A 12,172-nucleotide genomic window follows, 5' to 3' on the forward strand; every position below is an offset into this window, starting at 1 on the left:
TGTATTTTAAACAGGCATTCTACTTCTCATTCATTAACATTGTCATGGTAGTTGTTAATGTAGTTATTTCTCTAACTGCACTCACCATTCTTTGTGGTGAGCTTCATATGGTGAGCCAGGCCTTCTAGCCCTCATCTGGGCATTATAGAACAAAGTCTTTTATTTTTCTTAAAACCCAAAGATGAGTGAGTCTATTCTGAGTCTATTCTCTCTCTCTCTCTCTCTCTCTGTGTCTTCTTTTCTGACTTGACCCCCCCCCCAACTTCCCCTCTGACTTGACCCCATCCCCACTCCCAGCTTGTGTTTGGGCTTTGCCAAGTGTCTTTAGACAATTCCTTGTGCAATTGATGGTTAGATTGACATTTCATGATTCCTCTAATAAAATTATGTGTCAGGGAAATTGAAAGGCATCTTTTCTTAGAGTGATAGAAAGTGGGAATTGCTTGAATATTATGGGAAAAACACCATTTTTGTCCTGAATGTTAATAAGAAGTTACTGGGATCAAAGTTACTCAAACTCTTTCTGCTGTTTTTAACATCACCTCTCTCAGTATGCTGCTATCTTTGTTTTCTTTTTAATGTGCCTGTCACTTTTTCTTGATATTTAACTTATTGGCTTCATGGGGAAAGGCATTTGAGACTTTTAATTCTGTGTCAAAATGAAACTTCTTTCCTCTGGGATTGCAGACTGTTTATAGTGGATAATCCTGCAACACTTTCTGTCTTTCAATTCTTGAGAGAAATGAGCAAATTTCCCCTGTACAACTCAGTAGTGCTTGATGGGTTAGAACAGAGATTGTTATTCATCAATTTGTAGGGTTAGCAAGATTCCAAACCTCAGACTTTATTCTCTTTTTTAAAAAATCTTATTTTATTGAAACAATTGTGATCTACAGAGTCCTTCATACTTGAATTTTAGTTATACAATGAGTCAGGGCCCTTCCCACCACCAGTTCAACCTCCCTCCACCAAGGGACCCAGAGTCCATCCTATACCACTACCAATTGCTTCCCGGGCCTATCAGTGTAACAGGTCCCTTTGAATTTAGATTGTTAAAGTTTAGGTCCCTTGATTCTGTTGTTGTTTACTTTGGCTTGGATATTTATTTCTGTCCTTATTTATTTCCCCACCAATTCATCTGAGGCCACTTAACCCCTGGTCCCCAACCTTTCTTTATCCCTTTCCTCTTAGTTTTATAAAAATGTGGGAATATGAGGTTAAATAAAGTAATCCATGCCCCAAGGTTCTATGAAAAAGGTGGGAGCCCCAATTTAAAAGATAAGAGATAAAAAATACAATAAAAAGTGTGCATGACAGTTTTTTATTTTGTCTGTTTTTGTTTTTGCAAAATATGGGGAAAATAGAAAAAGAAAAACCTTTGGCCTAAAAACAGGAAGACCTTACCTATAAAGCTTTCTGGCAGAAGACCAACTACAGCCTCTGGGGATACCAAGTTCTTTAACCTCAAAGTCTTTCTCTATGGTCCCAGTTAAAGCACTTTATATCACAGTGGTCACAGTCAGGTTTCTGTAGTTAGAGATCCAAGTTCTTATCTATTAGGGATAGGAACACATAAATTTTATATTGCAGCGAGGCTAAAGACCCTGAGCACTTGTCATAGTGACTTGATATAGGCTTCAGAAGATTGGACATTGGCCATTCACCACAAAACTTTGATCCCGTCTATGGTACATCAGTACCAGGAATTGGACTTCCACCAGGGAAGGCCCTAATGCTTCCCTGAAATTGACTTGCTTCAGAGGGAGTTCATATGGCACCTTGACAACTCGGTAAAAGCAACAACCTGCTTTTAGGGAGGGTTTCTGCATAATGGTGAGATGAAACCAGAAGATGCCCTTGTCACCCTGACTTCAACATAGTATATGTTCAGACTTTATCCTCTTAGAATTAGAATTTGGACTTCAAAGTTGGATAAGGCATCATCTGGGCTTCCTTCCAGGATGCTTCAGGCACCAAGCTGTGTGCCTCCCTCAAAACTGCACATCACCCAGGTGCATGCCTTAGAAAGGTGTGGGGTGAGAAATGTTTGTTTCTTGACACATACTGACTCATTGTTGTAGATTTTGTTTTGTTAGTAGTGATTTGCTTATTTATTTACTTTTATTTTTTAATAATTTTTAATAGGTTAGGTGATTACAATATCTTAGGACATAGTTTCACAATACCTGTTGGCTCAATAAAATCTTAGGAGTTGAAATTTAAATAATTTTAAACTGGATTTGATGCTGGTTGGTAATTTAGAGAAAAAAAGCAATAAATGTCATTTCCCCCTTTCAGGTCCAAACAAAACCCCAACAAAAGAGAGTTCAAATCCAGGCTTAATTAAAAGAATGGCAAAGCAGGGAGGCCAGGGTCCTTACAGCCAGACCCCTAGGCAAAGAGAGGGAGAGATGGAGGGGAAGAGAGTAAGAGCAAAAGAGTGAGAGTAAGAGAGAGAGAGAGAGAGAAAAAGAGAGAGGTGGTATGGGAATGCTGCACTGGTGATGGGGGGGGTGTTCTTTACATGACAGAAACCCAACCACAATCATGTTTGTAATCAAGGTGTTTAAATAAAAAATAATTTGAAAATATCTAAATAATAAAATGTTATCCTTAATGTAACTAGAGAGAGAGAGAGAGAGAGAGAGAGAGAGAGAGAGAGAGCAAAGATTGGGACTAGAGCAATGAGTCATCCAGAGAAAGGAAGAAAGGTCCACACAAAAGGAAATAGTAGTAGAGGCAGCAAAAGATAGCAGAAGCAAGGAGTCTAGCAAACAGTTTCTTCAACAATTCAGCAGCAACCATATAGCTGTAGCAATCCAGCAGGGGTAGCAGCAGCCCCTAGCACTTAAGTCTAGGCTTTATATGCCCCTCCTCCCCCTGGAACAACTATCTTCCAGTGGCAATTTTAAGGGGGGCATATGATAACTGATGTCTTCACCCTTAAAGGAATAGAAACCCACTTAGGCTGACTAGAGTCACAAGAGTCTCTGTTTCCTTAAAATTTGTCCTATTTTTCAAGATGAAAATATAGGGTCTATAAGGATAGATGGCAGTAAATGGTGCTGCTTATCTTATGGGGGTACTCCTGTATGCAAAGCAGAACCCCTTTCATAAAATATTAAACCAAAGAAGAACTTTAATCTTGAGAAGAGGTACTGTCAATAATGGCTATTTGATCATAAAATATCACCAAATATCTGTACACCAATGCAAACAAAATCAAACTTGTTAAAACAAAAGGGCAATGGTCAACTTTAATATAACTATCAGGACTGCAGACTCAAGCTGGAGTGTGATATGGTACAGGGGTAAAGGGACTTGCCCTGCAAGTGGACAAATCTGGTTTGTATGTTCATTTGAACAAAGAACCAGGAGTAATTTCTGAGAACCCTGGTGTTCACCTCAACCCCCCTGCCCCCCTGCCCAAAGAGTACAGGCTCCAGTGTCAGGGAGATAGTTCAGAGGTTCAGAGTGCATACTGTGTGGGGGAGTTCTCTACCCCTGCATCATCCATGAGCGTACAGGTGTGGCCCTCCACAAGCACTGTCACTGTGTTTTTTTCTCCCATGCAAGAGTCATACTCAAGGGGCAAAACGTAGGTTCTAAACCCACCTCTCTGTGTGCTTGTTTATATGTGTGTGAATAAAACATACACAGCATGAACTCTACCACTGAGCTATATCCTAAACCCCTAACCTGACTCCTCATCCCCTCTTTCTCTTTCTGATAACTTTGACAAATAATTTAAGATTTCTGGAATCAAGAGATCCAAACTTTAGCAATCTAAACTTAAAATGGAACTGTTACACTTAGGGGGTGGTGATATGGGATGCACTCTGGAAATCTTGTTGGAGGGAGTTTGATGCTGGTGATGGGATTGGCCTTGATTTGTTGTATGTCTGAAACTCAACTATGAAGGACTTTGTAAATCACAATGGTTTCAATAAAATAAAATTTAATAAAAAGATTCCTGTGTCTCTATTTCTAGTTCTGCAAAATAAGAATAAGTGTATCTACCTTGTAGGCTGTTGATGGAAATTAAGTGTATCAATTTCATAGAAAGCACTTAACATGGCTCATAGCAGATGATAAATACTCAATAAAAACAAACAACAAAACTGTATTAAACAAAATCGACTATTTCTATGTTCAATATCATCATGAATATTTTTCAGTTTTTAATTCAACAAGCACATCCCCCCCGCTAAATAGCTTGAAAATGGATTTAACAGTGAGCATATGTACATAGTCCAGTAGTCCACAAAGAGTTCACATCTATCTTCTCGTGGTCATAGAAGAGGCTGATCATATCCTTAGGAATGAATGCAAGGGAGGAATTATATTAACTATAATCCAGGGATGCCAGAGGCCTCTGATTTATTTGGGCAGAGACAAGCAAATGAAGTGAATTCAATTTAGTACTGGGGTTTTGTGTGTGTGTGTGTGTGTGTGTGTGCCACACTCAACTGGGCTCCGAGCTCATTCCTGGCTCTGTGTTTAGGGATCAACCCTGGAAGTACTTGAGGCACCTTATGCAGTGCTAAAAATTGATACAGGGTTAGCTGGCTGCTAAGCAAACATGCTGTCTTCTCTGTTATCTTTCCAAAAATTTTTTTTATGGCATACAAGTCATAGTGGTTTAGACTTACCCTATTGACCTTATTTCCATTACTTCTACAAAGATTCTGTTTTTGAGTAAGGTCATGTTGAGGTCACTGAGGGTTAGGACTTTAGCAGGCCGTTTGGGTGAAGACATGGTCTAACATTTAAACTTATTTTAAATATGATTGTCTATTAATTAATTAAGTGGAGATGTCAATTAGACAGGTTGTTATGTTGTCTCTTTAGCTTTCATTAAGCTTTCCATGCTATAAAAACCATTAAGATAAGCATCTATAGGTTAATAGTTTATTCTGTACCTAAAATTATTTGGTGTGAAGGTAGATCGATTTCAAAAGAAGATAGCTCTGGATACATCTTATGAAAATATTTCTATTTCTATTTGACATCACTTCTAAATGTAACATTCTATGGGAGGTTTAATGTAGAAAATGTAGACAAATTTCATAATGAGCAACAGGAAGTAAAATATTCCCATCTCCTTGTGTGGTAATGTTAGCCTGTGATTGAGCAATTATGTAGCTTAAAGGTTTCTAAGTTATGGTGTTAAAAAAAAATAAGAGTTTTGTATCCTCAGAATTCTGGAAAACTATTTTGGTTGGTATGATAAAATACATTATCTGTTCACTTTATTAGCAGGATGACCATAGATCTTGCTTTAGATCTTGGAAGCTTTCTTTTCCTCTTTATTCACTCATTTTAACTAAAACAATATTTAGCTTCAATCATATCCCAAACTCTAGATGGTAGGTTTAAATGGGACTAAGATAACTTCACTACAGAACAAGTAGTATTAAATAAATGTATGATAAGCATTGCTGATGAATAAGACAATAGTGTTATTAAAATTTAGAAGGGACATCTAGCAGTTTAGAATAGAGGAGGAGGTCGGGGGAATTTATTGGAGAGACAGTCTTAGTAAATATGAAGTGAATGGCAGATACAATACTAATTATATTTTACATATATTTTCTATTCTAGTTCTGCAATAGTATTTTCCATTCTTAGACTTCTTCAGGATTCAAAACTTTTTAAGAAGAAAGTATCAATGGAAAGGAGAGAAAGTTCCATCTCTACATCAACTGTTGTATGTATGAATTCAGTGTTTATCTTGACAACATTTAGATAATAGTTATTTGGCTTGCTGGGATGTTGTCTAATTATTTCAATGAAAGAAAGGGTAACATGGGGAAAAAACCATTAACTTCAGAGTATTTATCTTGATGTTTAAGTCATGTTTATTTTACTAATAAATAGAAGTAAATGTCCTTAAACTTTTTATTTCTTATTTTGACTGTGTGAACTTATGGAATTGGAGATAATCCACATCCAAGTCTCACCAAATGTGTCATTTCAGTATTTGAGATCCAATTTCACTATCAAATAATGTTTCACAAGACTTGTTCTTCATCTCACCTTTACATGTATTATTTCAGCATCACCATTGTGACTCCTACTTTGGATTACTCAAATTCTTCCAGAGTAGAGCTCTCAACTTTAGCAACCACAATTTATGTTGGACTTTGTTAATCCAAAGTCGAGGGCTTAAATACGTATGAAAAAATTATATAAACTCCTTGCTTATTATTTTACTATTTTTACACTTGATCTTAGCCAAAAGGCCGAGAAGTGATTATTATTTTACTATTTTTATCAAAATTGCCAATATGTAATGTCATTATAAATTAACAGAACTAATTATCCTAAGTGGATACTCATATCTTACTATATTAAGAGCAATAAAAAGGGAGGCTTTCGTGCATAGAGGTAGGGAATTTGCTTAACATTCTATAATGAACTGGACAGACAAATATCAATAATTCAGACCAAAATGTCATAATTGTTGGGGATAAACACTCGGATTTAGATAAATGTGATTTGGACTTAAATAGTAACTGATGGCACTTTTCCTATATTGCTAGTAATTGACCATTTTCCCCTTATATTTCTTTTTTTGGAGGGGCACATCAATGATGCTCAGGGGTTACTCCTGGTTATGAGCTCAGAAATTGCTTCTGGCTTGGTGGACCATATGGGATACTGGAGAATCAAACCGTGGTCCATCTTAGGCTAGCACTGCCAAGGCAGACTCCTTCCTGCTCTGTGCCATTGCTCCAGCCCCATTCCTTATATTTCTAATTGAAATATTTACACTTAGAGAACTCAGTGAGGCAATTCTAATTGCTATCCTAATCAGAACTAAGAAGGATTCTCTGTTCACCTTTTACTTTTCCCATAAAGGCTCTCTGTGCTTGCTCCCTGTGTTTCCACATTCCAGCCCCCTTTAAGTCACACTGAGTGTCACAGTGAGTGTCAGACTGGAAGCCAGTGTTGTTGACTGTTGGAGTTGATTGTGGTCCAGATGCAGGGGAAATTCCTGAAAAAAATATGGTTTTAAATGTCCTAAGGGTCTAAATGTTCCGCACTCCAGTCTGGAGAAAAATATTTTTTGCATCTTCCCACCAGTACCTCTGGACATTGGCTGCCCCTTTGTAAAGTGTAATTCTGGTCATGTATGATTGGGGTGTAAGCTGTGTGCACAGTGATGCAGCAAATAGATATGACTTTGGTTTCTAAATTCAGAAAGTACAGACTTGAATCTTACATCCGCTAAAACATCACAGGATTTTCGCAAATGACTTAGCCTTCAGTTCTCCAGTCTAATTTTTCTTTGTTGGCTTTGGGGCCACACTCAGCAGTGCTTGGACACTCAGCTTATTGAACTACTTCCTGACCCTATAAAGCAGAAATAATCATACCCGTTCTTTGACTTGTCAAAAGTACTAAGTGAGATAATATCTATTAAACATGTAACAGTGCCTGGCACATAATAAGCCATTGATAATGATTTGTCAGTATTATTTATTATTTGATACTTAAAATGTTTGTGATGTTCAGTGTACTGGAGGAACTGAGAGCCACTCCTGATACTATTAAGCTTTAAAACAATGTGTACAATTTTTTGATGGCATAGAAGTTGATGATGATACAATTTGTAATGAAAAATTCAGACTGCTGAAGTATTTTTCAGTTGAGACTACAGAGACAAAAAGCAAATCTAAAAAAATTTACAGTAAATGGGGATAATGATAAGCTTCGTGGGGAGCCAAGAACTGAGGGTAAAAATAGTTAAATATGGGGTAATAGGCAGTGAGGGTGAGGGAATAAAGGACTAAAAATGAGCTTCTGGGTGGTGAGCCAAGGGGGGGATAGATATTCTGTATATGACAAACAGATTAAACTCAATGATATCCTAGTTAATTGTGTATACACACACACACACACACACACACACACACACACACACACACACACACCCCTGCGCGGTTTCAGAATGGATACTGGTAGGAAGGAAAGTTGCCTGCAACTTCCCTAAGCCATCCCCTCTTGTGCTGTGTGGGGGTTGGGGAAAGCTTGGGGTCCCCTTTAAACTCTCCCCCCGGCACCCACCTCATTGGACCCCTGGGCATGTGGCTCAGGTACAGCCCTGGAGTCTGGGAGGAAGGAGATGAAAGGCTCTTGGAGTGGCCCAAGCTTTGCACCACCCCAGGCTTGGTCAAAAGGCCTTTGGCATGGAGGCCTGCCATTTCCCATGCTGGCAAAAGCTCCCGGCTCCCAGAAAGGAATGAGATCCTTAAAGAGCTGGAAGCCCGGAAGTTCACCAACCCCACCCAGACCCTCCCTCTTGAGCAGGGTGGGGGTTGGGGGGAAAAGGACATTAGATAAGTATCCAGTTATCATTATCTGTGATAAGTCTTTGGAAATTGAAACTTTAGGTAAAACTAGGTATATTGTAACCAGTTTTACTAAAGACTAATTGACAAAAAAAAAAAAAAAAAGAGTTAAATTTCTATGGTCAATTTCCTAACAAAGTGAAGTTGAACTAAATGATATTATAGAAAATTGCCATGTACTAAATTGCTAATAGAGAATTTTGAGTGATTATTTGTTTTGTTTATGTGTATATTTTTATATTTTATAAAATGCTGAGACATCATTTTTCAAATTAAAAATGCACTGATATTAATGCTGTCAAGTCTTTTACTTAAAAAACATCTCACCCTAAGCTGGAATGTTGACATGGTTTGCTGAAAAGATAACCACGATTCAAATATTTTCAGGCAACTGAACAGAAAGATGATGAATTTTTAGATCCTATTTCCCTACATGCTCGAGAGTATTTCAACATTCACCTGTGGCTAAGGTGCTGCTTGGCCTTGGTGACTGCATTTGTGGCACAAGTTCGTGGCATTGGAATAGTAACAGGTATAAATATATTTCAAAAATTCATAGAAATTATCTTAGTTAATGGTGTCTTTATCAGGTGATATTTTATTGCAGCATTAATATTTTATACATTTCTACCTTGAGCTGTTTCCAAAATAAAAAATTCTGGGGTTAGATCAATAGTATAACAGGTCAGGCATTGGCCTTGCATGTGGCCCACCCAGGTTCAATCCCTGGCATCCCATATGGTACCTTATTCCCACCAGAATTCCTGATTCCTGAGTCCAGAGCCCCGAGAAACAACAGATATGTTTCCCCAAACAAACAAACATTTAGGAAAAGAAGAATTGTTTTCACTCTTCCTGTGGTATTGCATTACTGATGAAGGCAAGGCAGGCAAAGAGATTTCAAAATATTGGCACAGGTCTCCTTTTCATCCAGGAAGGCAGCATAAGAGGAGAAGGAGAGTATGGGGGTATGTGTCCAGAATGCACAGAATGCCGGTTCTAGAGAAATTCTTCAGGTTCAAATGCTCTGCACATCACATTGTGTCCATGTGGTCTAGGTGAAATCTCTTAAGCCCCTTCTACCTCAGTTTACTCTGCTGTAAATTCAAGATAGTTTTGCCTCCTTCAAAGACTTCTTGGTAGAATCAAATGAGTTATATTTATAAAGTTCTTAGCTCATAGCCTTACACATAGAAGTATTAGTTCTTATTATGATTAACAGCAGACTATTTGGAAACCTATCAATTTACCCATTTCTATTACCCAAATTTAATTACTTTATTCATTATTTATATTGCTGTATTTAAATACCAAAAGCACTCCCCCCTTTAAATTGTAACTTCTTTTCAGTGTTTTGTGTAGAGGTCACCTGATCTGCCTTTTATATAATTCTATTCTATATTATGCCATATATCTCTGATAGGCTATTGAACATATTTAAATTATTGTTTTCTTGGCAACATTTTTCTTGATAATTATATATTTTAAAAGAACTCATTTCTTTCAGTAACTAGGTTTGTTTGTTTTAGAAAATGATTTGACTGATGTGGATAGTCTCATCAATGATGCGTTAATGGAGGCCAAGAATTCAAATGACAAGGAGCTACAGGCTGAATTCTTGATGCAAGCTGTAATCATTGGTCTTCAAGAGAAGCATTTAAAGTCAGAGATCATAACTAAACTGCAGGTAGGAAGGAAGCTTCATTCACACTGATTGGCTGAAGGATTTTGGTTAGAATAGAGTTCAACATGGGGCCAGAGTGGTGGCGTTAGAGGTAAGGCGTCTGCCTTGCCGATGCTAGCCTAGGATGGACCAGATTCGATCCCCCAGTGTCCCAGATGGTCCCCCAAGCCAGGAGTGATTTTTGAGTGCATAGCCAGGAGTAACCCCTGAGCATCAACAGGTGTGGCCCAAAAAATATAAAACAAAACTAAACAAAAGAGAGTTTAACATTTTAGTAAGGATTGAAGGCATGCCAATCAATAGAGGCATTTCCTAATTCTGTGATTTGAAATGATGTAATATATAATAATGAATAATTTTATTTTAATAGGATATAATGCAATTGCTTCAAGGAAATGTGTTTATTTCTCCTCGATCTCACTTAACCTTGGCGAGAAGCATGCTATTGATGGATGACCTAACAAAAGCTGAGAAATTCCGCGATAATGCCTCTTTGAAAACAGACAAGCTTCATTCATTAGTGCAGTGCCATGACATTCTCATTAAACAGGTCAGGGTGTGCCTGTGTTTCCACTACCTGAAGATTCTCTGCTTGGCCATTTTCTCCTTCCAGACCATATGAGCTAATTCCTCAGTGCAATTTTTCTCTTTCAGTTGTTAACTTTGGGAGAAATGATTGAATTTCCTGCATCAAATACTGACTATGCAAGTCCTATACAACCACTAAAGAATATCTATCTTCCACATATCATGTTATTAGCCAAAACAAAAATGAGAATTGGTAAGACCATTTAAATTTGACCTTCAAGCTCTTACTAAAAACGTTCTGTTATTTTTAGGCAGGCTGCTATGTGAGTGAATTTATAGGGAATGATATTCGTGAATGCTCAAATTTATTTAATAAAACACAAATTATTTAACAAATAGTTTCTGATAACTTAGCATATGCTATTGTGTGATCCTGAAAAGTTAATGGAGAAGAAAGCAGATGTAGCTCTTGTAATTATTGGAAGACAGAAATAAAGCCAGTGAATATAATTGTGTATATGTCCCATCATAAATATTGTGCAACAATATCAAATTTTGGGCCTTAAGCACAGCAGGTAGGGTATTTGCTTTGCATGTAGCTGTCCTGAGTTCAATCCCTGACATCCCAGGGAAATCTTCCCTGAGCCTGCCAGGAATCATAGCTTTTTGTTTGGGGGGGATGTCACACCCAGCAGAGCTTGGGGGTTACTCCTGGCTCTGTGCTCAGAAATTACTCTTGGCAGGCACGGGGGACCATATGGCATGCCGAGATTCGAACCAACATCGGTCCTGAGTTGGCTCTTGCAAGGCAAAAACCCTACCGCTGTGCTATCTCTCTGGCCCCTCAGAAATAATCTCTGAGTGCAGAGCCAGGAGTAACCTCTGAGCACAGCTGGGTGTGAGACCCTAATCACATTTAATAAAATATATATCATATAAGATAAACTATTTGTTAGGAAATTAACAATTTTATTGGAAAGTGGCAAGGCTATAAACAACCTTTATTATATGACAATAAATTATAAATATCTATCTTATAAATTGAGTTAAGTGTTATGCAAGATGCAGATAGTAGTCGCTCAGAGAAAATAATGAAGGGAGGCTGGGATAGAATGATCAAGAAGGGCTTGTCTGTCTAGGGAGACAGAATGCTGCCTAGATCTTAAGGAAAGTTGTAGTACACACCCAGAAAGCTGTGTGTCTAAAATCTAAAAGCTGTGTGACTCTAAAATTAGAACAATATTGGAGTCTTCTAGAACTGCTAGGAGACCAGTGAAGTCAAAGCAAGGTGTATTTTGGGTTACCTAATTGGAAGATTTGAGCCTGGGAAGGTTTCAGGCCTCAGAAGACTGTCCTGGCTGTTGGATGAGGAAGAAGCAGAACTTATAAGAGAAGGGAAAAAGGAAAGCTAACATCCAGTGTTCTCTTTGGGAAACTGATTTCTGAAGAGAAGGCCTCCTACCACTAGTTACCTTGACTTCCTACTTTCAGCCTGGACAGCAGGAAACCTGGATCAGCCTTCTTTGTTCTGAACCCATGGCACGCGTGCCAGTGGTGGCACGCGAAGGTCTTGCAGCTGGCACGCGGAAATGTCCGCAATTAA

General features: G+C 38.1%; 1 protein-coding gene across 1 annotated transcript in view; it reads left to right on the plus strand.

Annotated features, from left to right (window-relative positions):
- Positions 1-12,172, plus strand: part of CFAP54 (cilia and flagella associated protein 54) — a 443,326-nt gene that overhangs the window by 324,145 nt on the left and 107,009 nt on the right. The window contains exons 52-56 of the mRNA XM_049782938.1: positions 5,605-5,710; positions 8,745-8,889; positions 9,887-10,044; positions 10,412-10,591; positions 10,696-10,822. Of these exons, the coding sequence (XP_049638895.1) occupies positions 5,605-5,710; positions 8,745-8,889; positions 9,887-10,044; positions 10,412-10,591; positions 10,696-10,822 (716 nt within the window). The remainder of the gene's footprint in view (positions 1-5,604; positions 5,711-8,744; positions 8,890-9,886; positions 10,045-10,411; positions 10,592-10,695; positions 10,823-12,172) is intronic.

The sequence above is a fragment of the Suncus etruscus genome, chromosome 11 (assembly GCF_024139225.1).
Source record: "Suncus etruscus isolate mSunEtr1 chromosome 11, mSunEtr1.pri.cur, whole genome shotgun sequence".
Taxonomy (NCBI): domain Eukaryota; kingdom Metazoa; phylum Chordata; class Mammalia; order Eulipotyphla; family Soricidae; genus Suncus; species Suncus etruscus.